Consider the following 22,229-nt stretch of genomic DNA (forward strand, 5'->3'; position numbering starts at 1 on the left):
GAATCTAATGGTGTGTTGCAATGGAAGCTAAATGTTACCTTCTTTTCAAAGTTCTCCTTATCCACTGAGAGTGTTGTTCAGGAGTCAGAAATGCTGCAGCTACTAGTGAGAGAGATTTGGATACAAATCTAGCTAGATGTTTGTCTTAAATGAAAGCTGAAAATACTGGATCATTCGGCGGGTCAGGCAACATCCAGGAGAGAGAAGCAGAGTTAATGCTTCAGTTTGATGATCCTTCATCAGAATGTACCTTCCTTATTGCAGCTTTCTGATGGTAAGGATGCCTTCAGGAAGACGTGGAATCCCAAGTATACGTTGCGGAGTCATTTTGATGGGATCCGTGCATTGGCATTTCACCCAGTGGAGCCCGTGCTCATGACTGCCTCAGAAGATCGTACTCTGAAGCTGTGGAACCTACAGAAAACGGTTCCTGCCAAAAAGTAAATTTTTATTTTACACAGTGAAGTATTTTGTTTGGAAGTGATATTTGTTTCTGACTAGGACAGAGATCGATCTTGTGGGTGAAGTATTTTGTGATGTTGTTGGTCTGTATACAATCCTGTTGGGCTGGCACTTTCAGTGGATTACACAGCGGCCTTGCACCTTTTGGGGCCAGGTTTCAAACACACCCAGATGGGACGCAAATACTGTTCACTGCAGTGGTCTTGTTTGAAATAAGTGTGGCCAGTTTCAAAACCAAATCTTGGTCCATTGCACAAAATTTGTGTTCATTGTAAGTTGCTAATTTGCATTAAATGAATGATCTCATCCTGAAACAGCGGCTGGTAAAATAGTTCTGAAGTATTGCCGTGGGGGTGTTTTTTTTATGAGGGTGTAGCTCATCAGGGGCAGAGTTTTTCCTCTGCGTCTCGTCTGAGAGTGCACATCACTGGTGTTGGGTGGACCTGTTGGAAAGTTCTGCAATTCCCAGTGGTAACATTCCTCACCAATAAAATTCCAGAATCATTCAGGGGCAGTTAACATAAAAGGTAGGAGCAGGAGAAGGCCATTCGGCCCTTCTAGCCTGCTCCACCATTCATCACAATCATGGCTGATCATCCAACTCAACAGCCTAATCCTACTTTTCTCCCCATAACCTTTGATCCCATTCGTCCCAAGTGCTATATCCAGCTACCTCTTGAATATATTCAACACTAGTGGGAGATCGTAGGCTAGACCTTTCCGGCTGTTTGCGCTCCGTCGCTGCGAGTGAGGACGGGGAATTTGGCGATCAGCCAAATCTCCGTTCACTGCAGCGGGACCAGAAAATCCGACCAGCAAGAATGGTTGGAAAATTCCATCCTGTGCGTTTCCATGTTGGAATGGGACAAGTGAGCTGAGCACTAGTTTCATTTTGTTTGGTCATATTTTATAGTCTTTTTTTTTTGAAGTTACTGTTTTAACATGTGAGGTTGGTACTTACATTACCAGTTACTGACATGTGAATCTGAAACAACTCGTTCAGCAACCAGTCAGTAAACCTTCTGGGATTCAGACAGAAAATAGTTCTGCTCTGGCCCCCTCTCTTCAGTGGGCTATTGGAGAATGGAAACTGGAGCATTCTTATTGCATAAAAAGTCACTAGAAATGTTAAACTGACGAAAGTATTTGATTATTAAAAAAAAAGTCCAGGTGGGGTGTTACTGGATGGAAAAATGTCCGCTCAAGTGTTCAATTTTATTTTGTTCCAGGAGCACGGCGTTGGATGTGGAACCAATATATACGTTCAGGGGACATGTGTGAGTATGCGGTAGTCAATTATCCCATCAATCTTAGAGAAAAGGCAAATTATTTGTTCATTCTAAATTCCCTAATGTAGGTGCTGTTACTTGAATTAATTCACATTCTTGGATAATTCAGTAATTCTGATGGACATCATCAGGAGTGGTGTTTAGATATCACAGAGTTACTCTATCTCAGAGTAGGACACAGATTTCATTTGGATTTTGTGTTATGGTCAGCTGAAATGGTGCAAAAGTCAGTCTCTCTGCTCCTCTGTTGAAGTAGAGTCCCTGTGTTAGAGAACTGCTTAGGGCAGCGCTGTGGTGCAGTGGTTAGCACTTCTACCTCAGAGCGCCAGGGACTTGGGTTTCGTTCCCAGCTTGGGTCACTGTGTGGAGTCTGCACGTTCTCCCCCTGTCTGCGTGGGTTTCCTCCCACAGTCCAAAGATGTTCAGGTTAGATGAATTGGCCGTGCTAAATTCTCCCTCAGTGTACCCAAACAGGTGCCAGAGTTTGGCGAATGGGGGATTTTCACAGTGACTTCATTGCAGTGTTACGTAAGCCTATTTGTGACTAATAAATAAACTGCTTGTGACTGTGACTGTACTCCAGAATGGGTCAGCACTTTTACAACAGAGGGCGATTACTGTCCTTCACTGAATTGCTAATGTTACAGCGATTCTGTTAATACCTGATTGTCCAATCATTTTCACTGCATGGCTTTTTTTAAAAAATCTGTCTCTCCTGATGTTACAGAGACCCAGTGTTATCGTTAGCAGTTAGTTCTAAAGGGGATCAGTGCTTCAGTGGAGGACTTGATGGCACAATTTGCTGCTGGAATATTCCAAGTTTGAACATTGACCCATATGACACTTATGGTATGTACTAAGTAGAATTTAATATAGTGTACGTATAAGATCACCGAGGGTTCCTGATTTTGTATAATAATGGTAGGCAGAGTTAATTTTAACAGTAATAGAGTGATGTTTGAATAATTTGTGAACAGGAATATTATTATAGTTTTTGTTATTTGTTTTAGTTAGTTCTTCTGTTTTTTTTACCTATCTCTCCTAAATGTGCTAACTTTCATTCTTCAGATCTCAGTTTTTTTTATTCATCAACATCGCTGGCTGGACAGCATTTGTTGTCCTTCTCTAGTTGCCCTTGTTCAGAGGGCAGTTGAGTGTCAACCACATTGCTGAGAGTCACATGTAGGCCACACCAAGTAAGGAAGGCAGATTTCCTTCCCACAAGGGCATTAGTGAACCAGCTGTATGAAGTTCTTGCACGCTGATATTGTGCTTCCATGGGTTTTAGTTTTCCTTAACGTTTAACATATTTGAATTCTCTGCTCAAAGCCAGGTCTGACCCATAGTGCCATGATCTCCACATTGAGTAGAATAAGGAGATGGGTCATTAGTCCACCCCAGTTGGAACAGGAATGATACATCATGTTGTTGGCACCAATTTCATCCACACTGGTTATCTAGCCAATTGAGCCAACTGGCCCCCAAGGGATTCAAGTTGTTGTGGCAACATATACTTTTACATGCATGTTCTAAGCTGGAACTGGGGCGGCACAGTGGTTAGCACTGCTGCCTCAGAGCATCAGGGACTCAGGTTCAAGGCTTGGCTTGGGTCACTGTGTGTGTGGAGTTTGCACGTTCTCCCCGTGACTATGTAGGTTTCCTCCCATAGTCCAAAGATATCTGGATAGGTGCATTGGCCATGCTGAATTTGCCCTCAGTGTACTCGAACAGGCAAGCAGGGGATTTTCACAGTAACTTCATTGTAGTATTAATGTCAGTCTACTTGTGACACTAATAAATAAACTTTTTATCTTTAACTGTAGATAGTGATGGTAAAGGTGCTGATTTCTTTCCATCACGTGGTTGACCAGAAATCTCTCCTACTCTTGGTGCCTGCCATTAACGTACGATGGAAAGATTTGCAGGTTGACATTCAAGCTGTGTGGTCATGTTATCAGCTCACCTTCCTTGGCCATCAAGTCCTGGAGTGGGACTTGAACCCGTAGCTTCTGGCTCAGAAGCAGAGATGCTATTTCTGTGTCACAAGACCTCCTTTCGCTTTTGTATTACAGGTAAATCTGCATCTGTCGTCCTGAAAGGATTATATCACGATTAACAATCAACCATTCATTCTGCTTTTTACAGATGAGAGTATTCTGTCCAGAACACTAAACGGTCACACTGACACGGTTTGGGGGCTTGCGTTTAGTATCCCGAAGAACCGCCTCATTTCATGTTCAGCAGATGGAACTGTTAGGTTGTGGGATGCGACTGCAAATCCAGCCTGTATTGGGACATACAACAAAGATAAGGGTGAGTAAAGGCATTGCAAGAAAACCGTTTGGTGCTGTGTGGATGATTAGGAGGGATGGTGGGGGAAGAGGGTGGGATAGAATTGTGAGACTGTCCTTTTGGGCATATGGAAGGTTGAAATAAGGAACCATCTTTTTTGGGGGTAGGGGAGTGCAGGGGGAGATGTGGATCAACTACTGGAAAGGAAGAGGCAGGACTGTCATCTTTTGATTTGATTTATTATTATCACGTATTAGTATACAGTGAAAAGTATTGTTTCTTGCGTGCTATGCAGACAAAGCATATTGTTCATAGAAAAAGAAATGAGACTGTGCCGAATATAGTGTTACAGTTGTAGCTAGGATGTAGAGAAAGATCAACTTAGTGCAAGGTAAATCCATTCAAAAGTCTGAAGGCAGCAGGGAAGAAGCTGTTCTTGAGTGATTTGGTACGTGATCTCAAACTTTCGCATCTTTGTCCCAATGGAAGAAGGTGGAAGAAAGAATGTTCGGGGTGTGTGGGGTCCTTAATTATGCTGGCTGCTTTCCCGAGGCAGTGGGAAGTGTAGACAAAGTCAGTGGATGGGAGGCTGGTTTGCATGGTGGATTGGGCTTCATTCACAACCCTTTGTAGTTTCTTGCGGTCTTGGTCAGAGCCGGAGCCGCACCAAGCTGTGATACAACCAGAAAGAATGCTTTCTATGGTGCATCTGTAAAAGTTGGTGAGTGTCGTAGCTGGCATACCAAAATTCATTAGGCTCCTAAGAAAGTAGGGCACTGGTGAGTTTTCTTAACTATAGTGTCAGCATGGTAGAACCAGGACAGGTTGTTGGTGATCTGGACACCTAAAAACGTGAAACTTTTGACCATTTCTACTTCGTCACCATTGATGAAGACAGGAGCATGTTCTCCACTACACTTCCTGAAGTCAATAACTGTTTCCTTCGTTTTGTTGACATTGAGATTATTGTTGTTGCACCAGTTCACCAGATTCTCTCTCTCTCCTGTATTCTGTCTTGACATTGTTTGAGATCCAATCCACTACTGTGATGTCGTCAGTAAACTTGAAAATCGATTTGATGGGGAATTTGCCACGGTCAAAGGAGTATAGCAGGGGGCTGAGAACACAGCTCTCTGGGACACCGGTGTTGATGCTTGTGAAGGAGATGATTACTGATTGCAGTCTGTGCATTAAGAATTTTGCAGCAGGAGGAGCTGACTACAGGCCACAGAATTTAGCCCCAGCCCCAACAGCTCAACTACTTTCTGTGGTGGTGAATTCCACACTTTCACCACCCTCTGGATGAAGAAATCTCTCCTCACCTCAGTTCTAAAAGGTTTATCCCCTATCCTCAAACTGTGACCCCTAGTTCTGGACTCCCCAACCATCAAGCACATTCTTTCTGAATCTACCCTGTCTAACCCTGTTAGAATTTTATAAGTTTTTATGAGATCCCTTCTGGCTCGTCTAAACTCCAGTGAATATACTCCTAACAGACTTAGGAGTATATTCACTGGACAGACTTATCTCTCCTCACATGACAGACCTGCCATCCCGGAATCAGCCTGGTAAACCTTGGCTGTACCCCCTCAATAGCAAGGACATATTTTCTCAGATACCAAAACCTCACACAATACTCCACGTGCGGCCTCACCACCTAACTATACAATTTAGTAAAACATCCCAATCCTATGCTCAAATCCTCTTGCTATGAAGGCCAAAATATCATTTGCCTTCTTTACTGCCTTCTGTACCTGCACAGTTACTTGCAGCAACTGATGCACAAGGATCTCATTGAGAATTCAGCTCTCTCAATTTACACCCATTCAAACAATAATCTGTCTTCTTACTATTGCTATCAATGTGGATAGCCTCACATTTATCCATATTATACTGCATCTGCCATGCATATGCCCACACACTCAGCTTGTCCAAATCACACTGAAGCATTTCTGCATCCTCCTCACAGCTCACCCACCCACCCAACTTTGTATCATCTGCAAATTTGGAGATAATGCATTTTGTTCCCTCTTCAAAATCATTAATATATAATGTGAACAGTTAGAGGTCCCACAAGTCAACCTCATGTACTTCAACTTTACGTAATAGTCTGTTATGTGAGACCTTGTTGAAAGCATTTTGAAAGTAGATAAACAAACCATTTCCATTAGTTCTGCTTGGGCAACTCTACTAGTTACATCCTCAAAGAATTCGAGTAAATTTATCAAGCATGATTTTCCTTTCTTAAATCCATGTTGACTTTGTCTTATTATACCACTCCTTTCCAAGTGCTACACTGTGAAATCCTTGATAATGGACAACTTCTCTAATACCGACATTTGGCTCACTGGTCTATAGTTCCCCATGTTCCTCTCCACTTCTCGTTTTGAAAAGTGGGTTTATGTTAGCTACCTTCAAATCTTTAGGAACCAGTTCAGAGTCCAAAGAATTTTGGAAAATGACCACCAATGGAACTACTGTTTCCATGGCCTCTTCCTGAAATACTCTGGGATGAAGATTAACGGGATCTGGAGATCCATCTTCAATTCCCCTAATACCATTTCTCTACTGAAGCTGATTTCTTTCAGCTCCTCAGTAAAACTTGTTTCTTACAGCTAGGGGAAGATGTAGCATATCAGAACGTCTAAAGCAAGCAGGGAGGAAATAAGATGTTAATATGGGCATTAAGCATTCACCCCTTCCATGATAGCGTGGCAGCAACTCACCAAGGCACCTTCAACATCACCTCCCAAGCCTATGACCTCTACCACCTAGAAGGACAAGGGCAGCAGATGTGTGGGAGCATCACCACCTGCAAGTCCTCCTCCAGGCCACACACCATCCTGACTTTCACTGTCACAAGGTCAAAATCCTTGAACGCGCTCCCTAACAGCATTCTGGATGTACCTACACTTCATGCTTGGAGTGGTGTAAGAGGGTGACTCACCATCACTTTCTCAAGGCAGTTGGGAATGGACAACAAATGCTGGCCTAGCCTGCGATGCCCTCATCCCACAGCGTAGTTTTACCCTCTCTAGTCCTTTATCCTACACTCATTACTAGGACCTTGTGCCTTCGGACAGGCCATTTTTGGGACCCTGATGCTTTACCAAAGTCACCATTTTGTTGACCTGTGAGCATTAAACGAAGAATGGCAGGCTGTTTAACACCAGAGGATATTGAAGTCAAAGAACAAAAAAAATTGCAGCACAAGAACAGGCTCTTCGGCCCTCTAAGCCTGCACCGACCATGCTGCCCGACTTAACTAAAACTCCTACCCTTCCTGGGACCGTATCCCTCTATTCCCATCCTATTCAGGTACTTGTCAAGATGTCCCTTAAAAGTCGCAATCATGTCCACTTCCACTACCTTCCCCAGCAATGAGTTCCAGGCACCCACTACCCTCTGTAAAAAAATCTGTCGTACATCTCCTTTAAACTTTGCCCTTCGCACCTTAAACCTATGCACCCTAGTAATTGACTTTTCCACCCTGGGAAAAGCTTCTGACTATCCACTCTGTCCATGCCTCTCATAATCTTGTAGGCTGTAACAAGGACATATTCACTTGCACACAGTATGTACTTTCCAGGCACTGGAGAGTATTCAAGAGCAGTCACATTTCTGTTTCCTTAATCCATGGGCCATTTGTGGCTATTCTGCGGTCGGCTCAGATTAGGTAATTGACTAATGTGGGACTTAGCTGGTCTGCATTCTTAGCTACACATAGTTCAGTTGGCTGATGCAATCAGTGAAGCTTCTATTTAGATTATATTAAACAATATAGGCCAAACTTGTATTTAACAAAGGGATTAAGGAGACAGAAAAGGAACTGCATGGCCTCCTCACTCATGCCCCCACGGTTTGGTCATGCTGTCAGTCAAGCATTGACCAGCTGGCTGGTGGGTATGCCGGCTACTTAGCTTGATGAAGGGAGCTGTATGTCAAATTGAGCACTTAGGATGGGATGTTTGGCAGAAAATGGAGCTTTAAGCTGTGGACTGGAAGTCACTTCTAGCATCCAGAGATACACTGCCCCCCCCCCCCCTCTCTTTTTTTCTCTTTTCTCTTTTTCTCTTTTTTCTTTCTCTCTCTTTATTTCACTCGCACTCTCTTTCACGCTCTCTTTCTTTCTTTCGCCCCTTCCCCCCGGCCCTTAGTTCTACTGTCAGCTGGTCACACTGAACAAGTCAAGTTTATTAATAGCCAAATACTGCCCTCTTCAGCTACAGCCTTTGTTGCTGCACGCAGCCATGGGAGCCTGTTTGGAGGCCTTTTCATACACTGTTGTATTGCCCCTGCATACCTGGCGTAACTAAGCTCAGATTGAGTCCTGTGTACCTCCCCGTGAGGGGCAGGCGGTCTTTGACTTTCATGGAAGTGGGCAGAGTTCTGATTTTGGGGGCTGTTGGGATGAGGTTGGATTGTCATCGCGCCATGAGCGCAAGGGTTGGGGTGCCTTCCGATTTGTTTCAGTAAAATTCTGCCCAATACACTGCTGTTTATCAACATGGATATTAATAGCCCGTTGTAATGCTTCAAGTCTGCAAGGTGGAAGAACAATGCAGTAACAGATATAACTCTTCGTTAGCAGCTTTATTTGGTTTCTAAATTTTGATTTTTATTCTCTTCTCCAGAAAATGGAATTCCTACCTCTGTTGCCTTTGTGAGTGATCCTGCTCATGCCGTAGCCTCGTTCACTAGTGGGGATGTTATCATATACGATCTGCAGACTTTGCAGCCAGTGACGACTCTAGATTCTAAAACGTCTGACGCTGGTAAGCTGACAGGCTGGACTAATGTAGAGGGGTTGCAAATCTGTATGGGATTCCGGTTTGCCCTTAGGCCACCTCCCCCCCGCAACTCTTACTTGCGGATGTTTGCTCATTTGTTCATTTTCCAAATTTATTGCACTCTGTTTCCATTTTAATGAATCAGATGCATTTGTGTCACGTCAGCAGAGGGGTGAATAAGGCTGTGCATAGAAGGGGTGGTCTTCTTTTGACTGGCTATTGAATATGATTTCATCGTCCACAGCCTGGGTACATGCAAGTTTTGTAAATTAACCGTGCACTAAAAATAAATCACTTTCCAGAAATTGTGTCCTTTGGAGTCGCATGTTGATTAATTGATTCAACTACAGAGGAAATGGGGTGGCGCAGTGGCGCAATGGTTAGCACTGCTGCCTCACTTTGCCTGGGACCCAGGTTGGGGGTCACTGCTGGTGCGGAGTTTGCACATTATCCCCATATCTGTGTGAGTTTCCTCCGGGTGCTCCAGTTTCCTCCCACAGTCCAAAAGATGTGCAGGTTAGGTAGATTGGCCGTGCTATATTAACCCTAGTGTCAGGAGGACTAGCTAGGGTAAATGCAATGAGGCTATGGGGAAAGAGCCTAGATGGGATTGTGGTTGGCACAGGCTCAATGGTCTGAATGGCCTCCTTCTGCACTCTATGATTCTAAGATCAATATGGACCAGTCGGGCTGAATGGCATCCGATTCATAAACATTCCAGTCTATGAGCTATGATGAAAGAAAGTAGACATTTCCCAGAATTGTGGGTGCAGACAGACACCAATCTGCCACTTTATATCCCTACTGTGCCATTCTTCCAATCGACAAAAGTCTGAAACTATTTTCAACTTTGAATTAGAAATTCTGGTTTTGCCACTGTCTCTGCTTGATACCAGTTAATTTAATGAAAAAGTAACTTCGAAAATCTAGTTAGATGACTTGAATTTTTTCTCTCTTGCTCTCTTTTAGCTGCTAATCAGATTAATCGGGTTGTCAGCCACCCCACATTGCCAGTCACCATCACCGCACATGACGACAGGTGTATTCGGTTCTTTGACAACAAGACAGGTAAAAAGAAAACTTATTTGTTGCTTTCTTAGGAAGCTAAAGATATGGCAGTTGACACCAGAACTTATTAAATTGTTCTGAACAATGCAGTTTGTAGCCTGTGATCAGACAAGATGACTGAGATGGGAAGGAGTTCAGAATGGGGTGACTTGGCAACATCTACCTGCAGGAAATGGTGTAATGAACAGTGCTTAAATCATGTGCTAGAGCATGGGCTGTGACATTTCTATTGACTCTGAATGGTCTGGTAAAGCACCAGATTTAGCAGGGTAATCGGAATGATATCCACCTTTGGATAGGTGGCATGGTGGTACATAATTTAGCACTTCTCCCTCACAACGGTAGGGACCTAGGTTCAATTCCCAGCTTGGGTCACTGTGTGGAGTTTGCATGTTCTTCCCATGCCTGAATATGTTTCCTTTGGGTGCTCTGGTTTCCTCCCACAGTCTGAAAGACACACTGGTTAGGTGTGGTGGCTGTGCTAAATTCTCCGTCAGTGTACCCGAACAGACGCCGGAGTGTGGCAACTAGGGGATTTTCACAATAACTTCATTGCAGTGTTAATGTAAGCCTTACTTGTGACATTAATAAACTTTAACATACAAAGAAAAGTGACCAATTGGAGCTTTTAATTCATCCTCAAGTACAAATCTACACTTCCTCTCCTTCTCAGCATCAGACTGTCTCTTGAATCACTCAAGAGTTTTAAGTATCTGGATGGAAGGATTTACTCTCCTTGGATGCCCATACTTGCCCTAGCATGATTTTGATGCAAATTGTGTTACTCGTGATTTGCCAGGCTCACTTCCTGATCTTCAAGTATATTTTGGCCAAATTTTTAAACGTTTGGGAGAGGTATCAGGTGATGTCTGCGAAACCAGATGTCTTTCAATCCATACATGGGTCAATGCCCTTGAGAGTTGGGGAAGGAAATTGAAAAACCAAATGAACAAAGTGAACACAATAGATGGGGTGGACAGAGGGTGACAGTCGTGCTATTCCTTGCATGGTGGCAGAGTAACTGCTGCCTCACAGTGCCAGGAATTCGAGTTCGATTCTCAGCTGGGGTGACTGTGCAGACTCCGCACATTGTCCCTGTGTCTGCATGGATTTCCTTGGGTGCTCCGGTTTCCTCCCACGTTCCAAAAGACATGGTGATTAGATGCATTGGCTGTGCTAAATTGTCCCTGAGTGTACCTGAGCAGGAACCAGAACGTGATGACTAGAGGATTTTCACAGTAACTTCATTGCAGTGTTAATGTAAGCCTACTTGTGACACTAATAAACTTCAAATTTCCCCTTAGTGTTCCAAGTTGTGTGGGTTAGGTGGATTAACCATGGTAAATGCCTGGGGTTAGAAGCTCTTTTGGAGAGTTAGTGCAGTCTTGATGGGTCGAATGGCCTATTTCTACACTGTAGCATTCTGTGGGTCTAACACTAATCAGCTGGATGGACTGAGTGATATTTTCCTGTGATGTTCTTTGATCCATTTCTTTTAGGCAAAATGATCCATTCAATGGTCGCTCATTTGGATGCAGTCACCTCTCTTGCTGTAGATCCAAACGGTGTTTTTCTAATGTCAGGAAGTAAGTACTACTCAAAGCAGTTCCTGTTTGTAACAAAAATATATAACCTACTGTTATTGCCTGGAGATTGTTCATTGTGTTGTATTCCACAGCCTTAAGAAAAACAAAAGAAACATGAATTTATAAACCATGTTGTGGCAGCACAGTGGTTAGCACTGTTGCCTCTCAGCACCAGGGACCGGGGCTCGATTCCTGGTTTGGGTCTGTGAGTGTGTGTGTGTGTGTATACGTGTGTGTGTGTATACGTGTGTGTGTGTATACGTGTGTGTGTGTATACGTGTGTGTGTGTATACGTGTGTGTGTGTGTGTGTGTGTGTGTGGAATTTGCACGTTCTCCCAGTGCCTGCGTGGGTTTCCTCCCACGCTCCAAAGATATGCTGGTTAGGCTGTACTAAATTTTCCCTCAGTGTACCCGAACAGGCGCCGGAGTGTGGCAGCTAGGGGATTTTCATAATGATTTATTTGCAGTGTTAATATAAGTCCAGTTGTGACTAATAAATAAATTTTAACTTTACTTTATGTTTGACCTTTTTCAGGACGTCTCAACATATTTAGTAGACAATGAATTGTCTTTCTTTTGAAGACTGTTCCTGCTGTTAGGAAACATCTATGTTGAGTATACAAACAACAAGATCAAACAAACAAAAATGAGATCGATGACCAAATAGCTTGGTGCACAGGAAAAGTCAAGACTGATGTTGGTTTGAGTTATTGTCACACTTGTCACGTTAAGAATGGAGATGCTAAATTGGAGACGTTGGTTATAGTCGTAGTTAAATTTGCTTTGTATGCTCACACTATTACTTTAGGTGGCAATTTTGATAGGTTATAAGGTTATCTGTGAGACAGCAGTTGGTGCTTCATTAGTGATGTATTTTTTTTTTTAACCAATACTCACTACTACTGCTTACATTACAAATCAATCGAAGAAAGCACTGGTGATGCGGCATACAGCTGCAGAGAGGTGACACTTTCCTGAATCTTATTGGTGAACTGGGAGGAAGCACTAAATAGGGAACAGCAGTTGTCAGAGGGAGAGCACCTGCAGCTCACAGCTCCCCCAGTGGTTAGTGGTGAACCCAGAGAGATCATAGGCTCTATCCACAATCTGCACTGAATTGACTAACTTTAGCCACTGCTACAGCACTACAGTGGGACTTATCTCTTTAGGTTAGAGAGGAGAAGCCAGTGTTCCCTCCCCTTATCCTTATCTAACAGGTGTTTTAGAAAATACAGCTGTTGCCCAAGGACAGGAGCGGGTTTCTCTGTCATCTCCACTGCCTTGCAAGAATAGTAAAGTTAAAGTTTATTTATTAGTCACAAGTAAAGCTTACATTAACACTGCAATGAAGTTACTGTGAAATTTCCCTAGTTGCCACAGTCCTGCGCCTGTTTGGTTCAATGCATCTAACCAGCACGCCTTTCAGACTGTGGGAGCTCCTGGAGGAAACCCACGCAGATACAGGGAGAACATGCAAACTCCACACAGACAGTGACCCAAGCAGGAATTAAACCTGGGTCCCTGGCTCTGTGAAGCAGCAGTGCTAGGCACTGTGCTACCATGCCATCCCTGTGGGCATTCATTGTTCAGACTCCAAGCCATGAAGAATGACTGCCTGGAATTGTTGGGCTGGTACTTCAGCAAGAGTGAGCCTTTAAGAGTGGACCAGGAAAAATAAAGCCGTATAGAATTGAAACAACTCTGTGTGTTGGCATTTCTAAATTACTTGGCACAGACTGATAACATATTAATTTAGACAAATGCGAGGTGATGGTAGATTGAACCAGCGCAGGGCTTACTCAGTTAATGGTACGGTACTGGGGAGAGTTACAGAACAAAAAGATCTAGGGATAAATTTTCATAGCTGCTTGAAAATGGAGTCACAGGTGGACAGAGTGGTGAAGAAGGCATTTGGCGTGCTTGGTTTTGCTGGTCGGAACATTGAATACAGGAGTTGGAACGTCTTGTTTGAAGTTGTACAAGACATTGGTTAAGGCCACACTTGGAATACTGTTTGCAATTCTGGTCACCCTATTATGGAATAGATATTATTGAACTAGGATGCTACCAGGACTTTGATGGTTTGATTTATAAGGAGAGGCTGGATAGATAGGGACTTTTTTCTCTGGAGTGTAGGAAGCTGAGAGGTGATCTTATAGAGGTCTATAAAGTAATGAGGGGCATAGATCAGATAGTCAATATCTTTTCCCAAAGATAGGGGAGTCTAAAAGAAGAGGGCATAGGTTTAAGGTGAGAGGGGAGAGATACAAAAGTGTCCAGAGGGCCAATTTTTTCACACACAGGGTGATGAGTGCCTGGAACAAGCTGCCAGAGACCGTAGTAGAGGCGGGTACAGTTTTATATTTTAAAACCTTTTAGGATAGTTACATGGGTACAATGGGTGTAGAGGGATGTGGGCCAGATGCGGGCAATTGGGAGTAGCTTAGGGGTTTTAAAAAAAAGGGTGGCATAGACAAGTTGGGCCGAAGGGCTTGTTACCATGCTGTAAACCTCTATGACTCTGTATTGATTTTTGCCGCTTAATTTCACCAATTCCAGTGGAAGTGAAAGAAGAGCCTCGGAGAAGTACAAAGTCAAGGCATCCCAGCTCCTGCTAAAAACATAGGAAAATATGGGGCAAGGAGTTTCGAACCTCCAGCCTGTTTTGGATATCTAATAGTCAAGCTACCTGCCTGTCTTTTCTGCTGCATGATCTGTACTAAAGGACGGAAAAGCTTAAAAATGGTCTTCTGAGTCTAGAACGAAGGGGTACAGCTTCAGAACAAGGGACTGAGAGAAGGAGAAATTTCTTCACTCAGGATTGTGTATCTTTGGATTTCTGCACTGCAGCAAGTTGCGGACGATTGGTTGAGTAGATTTAAGAGATTGACACATAAAAAAAAATCAGGGGTTATGGGGATAGGGTAGGAAAATGAAATGGGGAGCAAGCCTGCCATGAATTTACCCAATTGATCACTTATTTTTCTATTTCTTTTTGTAACTGACACCATCAAAAAACAGCTTGATTGAACATTTATCTCATTACTGTTTGCAATGCTGTGTAAAAATTGACTTTTGTAATTGCTTACGTAGCAACAGCGACTGCACTCCATTGGCTATGAAGCAGTTTGGGATGTCCTGAGGGAATGTTGGTCCTATAAAAAATGCATGATTTTTCTTTTAGCTTCTTTGCCAATTGTACAGATTTTAAATTTCTTGGGTGTCCCTAATTGAACAGGTCATGACTGCTCGATCCGACTCTGGAACCTGGACAACAAGACCTGCGTTCAAGAAATCACAGCGCACCGGAAGAAGTACGATGAGGCGATCCATGACGTCACCTTTCACCCGAGCAAAGCCTACATTGCCAGTGCAGGAGCAGATGCCCTCGCCAAGGTGTTTGTATGACACCACATCACCTCTCCCCCCTGGCCTCATTCCTCTGAGCAGGTGAGCTTCAACACTGCAAAGCCATCTATTATTTCCTGTTTACAGTGATGGAGGAGGGAGGTTGGGAGTGATGATCCCTCTAAGCTACACGCTGACACAGATGCTCACGAATGTACCATGAAGGCCACTCGCAAACTCTCCCTTATTGGTACCATGCAAAAAAAAATGTGCTGCGCATTTAAGTAAATAGGCTGTGCACAACCAAGATGATGTTGAGGGATTATTGGTTGGGTCCAGTGGTGTAGAGGATTTGTGTAGCAGTGACAAGAGCTTGGCCAGACTGTGCTGTTAGGTAATTGTACCAGCTAGTGTTTAAATAATCTCTTACACTATGAAGGGCATTTTTGAGGTCTGCATTTTGGCTGAGAGTCCAGATCTTAGTTAAAGTTCCTGCTCTTTGTCAGTATGTAGGTGACTACATAATGGCTGTTGAGATTGGGGTTGAGCATAGCGCTGTCCGGTCGAATAGCCCGGACGCTAACTGCATGAAATAGGGCCTTTTGAGCAAGGCATTGGGGGAGGGATGGCAGGGGCACTAACACCTCTCATTTGCAAGAATCAAACCAGATGTGGGGGTGGTGGTGTAGTTATGAGATGCACTGAATTACAAAATAGTGGAAGCCTTTGATTTGATTTATTATTGTCACATGTTTTAGTATACAGTGAAAAGTATTGTTTCATGTGCACTATAAAGACAAAGCATACTGTTCAGAGAGAAGGAAAGGAGAGAGTGCAGAATGTGGTGTTACAGTCATAGCTAGGGTGTAGAGAAAGATCAACTTAATGCAAGGTAGGGCCATTCAAAAGTCTGATGGCAGCAGGGGAGAAGCTGTTCTTGAGTCAGTTGGTACATTATCTCAGACTTCGGTGTCTTTTTCCCGATGGAAGGAGGTGAGAGAGAGAGAATGTCCAGGGTGTGTGGGGTCCTTAATTATGCTTGCTACTTCACCAAGGCAGCAGGAAATGTAGACCGGGTCAGTGGATGGGAGGCTGATTTGCGTGATGGACTGTGCTACATTCACAATCTTTTGTAGTTTTTTGCGGTCTTGAGCAGAGCAGGAGCCATACCAAGCTGTGATACAACCAGAAAGAATGCTTTCTATGGCACATCTGTAAAAGTGGGTGAGAGTCGTAGCTGACGTACCAATTTCCTTAGTCTTCTGAGAAATAGAGGCTGTGGTTCTGTGGGTTAGGAAGTTCAGGATCAAGTTGCAGAGGGAGGAGCCACGGAGTTTGGCAATGAGTTTCGTAGGAATAATGATGTTGAAGGCTGATCTGTAGTCAATAAATAGGAGTCTGGCAAAGTTGTCTTGTTCCAGGGTTGAGTGCAGGGTCAGGGAGATGGTGTCTGCTCTGGACTTGTTGCGGTGATAGGTAAACTGTAGGTGGATCCAGACAGTCTGGGAGGCTGGAATTGATTCATGCCATGACTAGCCTTTCGAAGACCTTGTGAAACCTTTTGGCTTTCTAGATGGCAAGCTTCAAAATTCAGCAACCTTCCAGGAATTACGTTTTAATGCTTCTGGCCTACACAGGCTCTGATACATCCACTAGGGCACAGATCTCTGTCCATCCAACTCTCAAAATCCAGGCTTCCCGGCCTTAGTTTCCTTTGTATTTTCGGTTATTCCTCTTTGGATTTTGTGCGCCAGGAGATTTGGAAGATCTGATTTTAACTTAGTTGCTTTGCATAAATAAGAACAAGGGAAATAGGAGTAGAAGTAAGCCATGTGGTTCCCAAAGCCTGTTCTGCCATGGAGCATAGGGCTTCCATCTAAACTCCACTTTCTCACCCTATCCCCTTTACTGGTGGGAAAATACTAGCCCTCAAATCCTGCTATATCTCCATATTTTACTGATGGGAAAGTCCAATTTTATGTTATCGATAGCTTCAATTCTGTGGGAATTAATGGGAAGATAAATTTCACAATAAGGCTTCGTTATGTCGCTTTCATTAGATGCAACAAGCTTCAGCATGTCTGCACTTGATAGTTGCATTGTCAGTATTAATACTTTAAAAATCATGATTGAGAAACAAGTTAATTCGAATGTGTTAACTTTCCCTTTTCATTAGGGCGGCATAGTGGTTAGCACCGCTGCCTCACAGCACCAGGGACCCCAGGCTCGATTCCCAGCTTGGGTCACTGTCTATGTGGAGTCTGTATGTTCTCCCAGTGTCTGAACGGGTTTCCTCCAGGAAGAGCGACGGTTTCCTCCCACAGTCCAAAGATGTGCAGGTTAGGTGCGTTGGCTGTGCTAAATTGCCCCTTAGTGTCCAAAGATATGCAGGTTAGGTGGATTGACCATGCTGAATTCTCCCTCAATGTACCCGAACAGGCGCCGGAGTGTGGCGACCAGGGGATTTTCACGGTAACTTCATTGCAGTGTTAATGTAAGCCTACTTGTGACCCTAATAAATAAACTTTAAAAAAAAGTATTACACTGTATATTTTAACCTCCACTATTTGTGTACAAGGAGCCTGCTTTCTTTATCAGGGAAGTAGTACAGAGACTTATTTTAGGTTGTTAAAAGTGGGATGTGTGTGACTCATATTTAATTAAATGGCTTGTGTAGAAGGTCCAGAGATGATGCCTGTTGTCATCTGGGGCAAGAACTGGTATGGTTGACACAGCAGAGACTGAGAGAACGCATCTAAGCTTCCTGCTATGGAGGTCTCTTCACTTGCCCTTCATTGCAAAAGTGCTTGGAGGAGGTGGGCAACATTAGGACTGACTGATAATCACCTTTTGATACTCATCTACATTGTTGGCATGTGTAGAACAGCCATTTAGGTAAGGTAATGGAGAGTTACAGCACATAGGAACTATAATGTCATAAAGTTTACTTATTAGTCACAAGTAAGGCTTAGATTAACAGTGCAATGAAGTTTCTATGAAATTCCCCTAGTCGCCACAGTTCGGCGCCTGTTTGGGTCAATGCACCTAACCAGCATGTCTTTCGGACAGGGAGGAAACCCATGCAGACGTGGGGAGAACGTGTAAACTCCACACAGACAGTGACCCAAGCCAGGAATTGAACCCAGGCCCCTAGTGCTGTGAGACAGCAGTGCTAATCACTGTGCCGTCTGTGCCGTGACACACACGAGCACTGCCATGAAGCAGGGAAATTGTTGTTTTAATAAAAACCTATAACCAGAATTGTTTGAAAAGCTCACTTCTGCCGCCCGGTGGTCAAGTATTTTCTTTGTGTGGCTATGTAAAAATACTATTTGCATTTAAAGGGGAAAAGTATCTGTCTGATTTAATCTTTCCCCTTAATTTGTGTTTCACAGACTGGTATCTGCTCGTCTATAAGGGTTGATCCCACATTCCTCTCAGAACGGTTGCCTTTGAATCAGTGAATGAAGATGACTTGCCCTCCAACCATCAAGTTCAGAATCTGGAGTTCGCAGCCCTGGGTTGTGCCCCCCCCCCCCCCCCCACACACTTTTCGTAGCAAAGCTCAGGATCTGCGTTTAAACCTTTTCAGGGGCATGAGTTCACTGAACTTTCTACACCATGTGTACATGTTTTAAACTTTCCAGAAAAAAAAAGGTTTGGTAAATTTTGTATAGTTACCCGATCGTGGGCTGTGTGAAATAAGTAAAATAACTAGCAAAGGTGTAGGTCAAACGGTATAAAGGTGCAAGAGCGTGTTTGTGCTGGTATAAATTATTTTTAATGGTTGGACTACTTTTTTAATACAGCCTGCCACTGGCGAGGTTATGCTTTCTTTCCCTGGCTGGTCATCTATCTTGTCCCAGTTTAGTATCGATATGGAATACTGCAGCAGGCACACATAACAGGGCTAAACGTTCTTTTTAGCCCTCTCTCCTCCTCTTCCTCCTCCTCTCTCCCTCTCTCTATCTTTCTATCTCTCTCTCTCTCTCTCTCTCTCTCTCTCCCCCCCCTCCCCTTAATAATACAGCACTGGGTAGTATCACTAGGGGACACTCACACACGTAGAAGTGGACCAAGGTCCCCCAACTTGGGCTCAAAAGAATATGAATGTAGTAACGTTTAGTTAAGGGTGGCTTACAGCTACCTATCCCCTCATAATCTGAGGATCACTTCACCCGACGGTGTTGAATGTAGTCTATAAAACCTACCCAGTTGGATTAATAAACAAACGCTCCTTCTCTGGACAAGTTAATTTAAAGTAGTTTTCCTGAATGAACCATTTCCCACACCATTCGTTATCTTCTGGAGGCTATCTATCTGATGCTTCCTTTCGAGACTGTAAAGCCCACGCTTCTCCAAATGTCTTCTCAATACTCAAATCATTGATATGAGGGAACAGGCTTGCTTCGCTCCCTGCCCAAATGTTTGACTTGATCTGACAGGAAAACTATACAATTTGACCGTGACTTCTCCCAACTTTTGTACAGTTCATGGCTCCATTAGCTTGTCGATTACTGCTTTGCAGTAGTTACCACATCACAAAATGTCTAACTCAGCACAGAGGGGAATCAAACCTGGGACCTTCCAGGTCCATAAGGCCCATGGTATGCCTTTAAGATAACCACTGCTGGGAACAGGAATGGAAGTGTCACGTGTTTGCCTTTAATGAAACTATGCCGGTACCACAACAGTGGTGACCAATTTGGACGTTTTGTTTGTACAAAATATTCCTTCGGGGATTATCTGCTCCTTATCCAGGGAGAAGGGGCATCTTGGAAAGGGCAAAATTGAATTATTTTAGTCACTTGAAAAGATGAGGTAAAAGGGTGCCTTTTTTCAATTTGTGATTGTTTTTGCAATCTATTTTGGGACTTGCTGCAGAGATCACTGCAGGCAAGTCTGTCCTTAAGTCAATCCTGTAATATTAAAGTTATCATCGTGTTCAAATTCCTAAGTTGTCATCTACGTAGGTAAAGTTTGGCATGGTGGGTGAAAAAAAATCATGAAGAAGGCTAAACTACAGCTCATGTTGTATATCTGCAAGTGACTTGTCATTGGTTTGAGATGATGTCTCCAGTTGAGCCATATGTGGCGCAAGAAGGTCCCAGGTTCAATCACTCAATCTGCGCTGAGTTAGCTGTCACTGTTAGCCCCAGGATTGGAGAGTGGGACTAAGCTTCTCTTGTTCACCGACTTCCGCTCCTTTGAAAGATGTAGATGCTGGTTGAGGTCAGGATTGGCTCAGTGGTGAGCTGGACCCACAGCCATCCTCAAGGAAAGAGGATCGAAGGTGGGACAGGTGAAGAAGTGGTACTCTTGAAGCCTCGGAGCATGGGCAAAACATTTCTGGAAAGACAAAGAGGCCTTTCCTGTCCCATCACATCATTTGAAATGCTGTACATCTATAAAGTCAATTTGGAGCAGGATTCCAGAACATTCTGCCGCAGTGTCTAGAGAAAAGCTTTATCAAAACACGGATCGCCTGAAATTTTCAGTGGGATTTTTCCAGACCTCTTACCTTAAACCACGATGATCAATGGAATCTCGAGAGTCCAGTTATAAACGTCACTTCCCTGGAGGTCGAGCCAAGTTTATGGTGGATAGTCAGGAGCATCCTGTAGAAATTCTCTCCCCTCGTGTTTTTCGTTCTGTGGTATAAGTACTGCCAGAACTAAAATAGTTATTGAAGGGAGAAGACATTTGGTGAGAAATCTGCAGCGTGGAGCAATGGCGGAGCTCATCCTGTGCCATTCCCTCACTATTCCAGTGTTCCCGTCCAGATATTCAGGAGTACATTAAATAACATGGTTAGGGAGGTGGGTTATGGTAGTAGTCTCACAAGTGTCAACATGGGAGAAATCTAAACCTATTTCTGACCATTCTCCCAGAATGCAGGTGAAATGCAGTGAGTGATTATCAGTGTCAGTATATCTTTGCTGTTTCCTTGGGGTTAATCAGTTTGCAATGTTGGTTAAATATACTGGTTTAAAGTGAGGTATAACGACAAGTGCCTTCCTGGCTAACTTAAGTAAAGTTAAATTTATTTATTAGTCACAGGTAGGTTTGCATTAACACTGCAATGAAGTTACAGAGAAAAGTCCCCTAGGTGCCTGTTCGGGTACACCGAGGGAGAGTTTAGCACGGTCAATTCAGTTTTCAGACTGTGGGAGGAAACCGGAGCACCCGGAGGAAGCCCACGCAGACACAGAGAGAACATGCAGACTCTGCACAGTCATCCAAGCCGGGAATCGAACCTGGGTTCCTGGAGCTGTGAGGCAGGTGTGCTAACCACTCTGCCACTGTGCCCCCCAACCTCCCCCACCCTACTTGGTTGGTAAATTGAATGATGCTGAGCCACACAAAAGGACTTCGAGGACGAGTAAACAATAAAATGTTTGGGCTATCAAGCTCTCTCTATCTAGGAATTTGATATCTATCACCTGCTAGTTCCATAATGAAGGAACACTAAGTTCACTTCCGTTAGATGGCTGGGAGGAAATTAAGCCATGTGTAATTTCTCCATAACACTCACCTGCTCCTGCCCAACTGAGAATTAGTCTCTGCTCCCCTTAACGATGTGGATTGAGCACCTTCTCTGGGAATCTGTTTCTTGAGTCCACTCGGTGGTGGCACTAGAAGGGTTTCCCATTTAGGCTGTGTCCTGTGCTGAGTTGGTTGTTCTCAGCCAAGGCGATGTATCTGGCCCCCATGCCCTGAGCTAAGGTTATATACCAGCGTGATATGCTGCTCCTGATCACTATCAGGTAATCCTTGCTGGAACTTGGGCTTGAGGGTGCTTGGGCGAAGTCAGGATTGGTGTTCATTCTAATGCTTTTCCACAGTGAAGCAACCTGCTAACACTCACTATCCAGACTAACCCCTGGGTGAAGTGCTGGAGAGCTGCTAGTGGAACTCGTACCTCAACACGAGAGTGTCGCCTTCAGAAGAGGAAGAAAAAGGGAAGTTACTATATATTTTTACTTTGAACTGTAAACTAGATTCACCACTAGGTGAACAAACAATGGCAACCTCCCATCTTCATATCTTATTAATCACATATAGATTATTTACCAGGAGACCAGTGCTACAGTAAACTGTTAATTCTGCACCATACGTTCAAATTACAGAATAGTAATCCATTTAATTAGTCAGTACAAAGTCAGTGTTTTCTAAATAAAACTATAGACAATAATGTTTAAAAGTAAATACAGTATGAAATGTAAATACACAGTGGACAGTAGCACCAAGAGGCATCCTATCATAGATATTTTAAATACTGCTTGCTTTCTACAGTATTGCTTCTAGGTAGGCTCACATCCAGCAGGGTTTATTTAATAATTCTTTGGGCTCCTTCAACATTTGAGTAGCTGTGCTGGACAGACCAGGCATG

At 43.7% G+C, this 22,229-nt stretch overlaps 1 protein-coding gene across 1 annotated transcript in view; it reads left to right on the forward strand.

Moving 5' to 3' along the window:
• LOC145362265 (striatin-3-like) overlaps positions 1-18,374 on the forward strand; it is a 59,184-nt gene extending 40,810 nt beyond the window's left edge. Inside the window, exons 10-18 of the mRNA XM_080218347.1 lie at positions 265-440; positions 1,692-1,739; positions 2,479-2,600; positions 3,897-4,064; positions 8,678-8,818; positions 9,803-9,901; positions 11,401-11,487; positions 14,727-14,938; positions 18,232-18,374. Coding sequence (XP_080074473.1) covers positions 265-440; positions 1,692-1,739; positions 2,479-2,600; positions 3,897-4,064; positions 8,678-8,818; positions 9,803-9,901; positions 11,401-11,487; positions 14,727-14,896 — 1,011 coding nt within the window. The 3' untranslated portion in view covers positions 14,897-14,938; positions 18,232-18,374. The remainder of the gene's footprint in view (positions 1-264; positions 441-1,691; positions 1,740-2,478; positions 2,601-3,896; positions 4,065-8,677; positions 8,819-9,802; positions 9,902-11,400; positions 11,488-14,726; positions 14,939-18,231) is intronic.
• Positions 18,375-22,229: the final 3,855 nt, after the last annotated feature.

Source organism: Carcharhinus amblyrhynchos, unplaced genomic scaffold (genome assembly GCF_965287045.1).
Source record: "Carcharhinus amblyrhynchos unplaced genomic scaffold, sCarAmb.v2.hapA scaffold_37, whole genome shotgun sequence".
Taxonomy (NCBI): domain Eukaryota; kingdom Metazoa; phylum Chordata; class Chondrichthyes; order Carcharhiniformes; family Carcharhinidae; genus Carcharhinus; species Carcharhinus amblyrhynchos.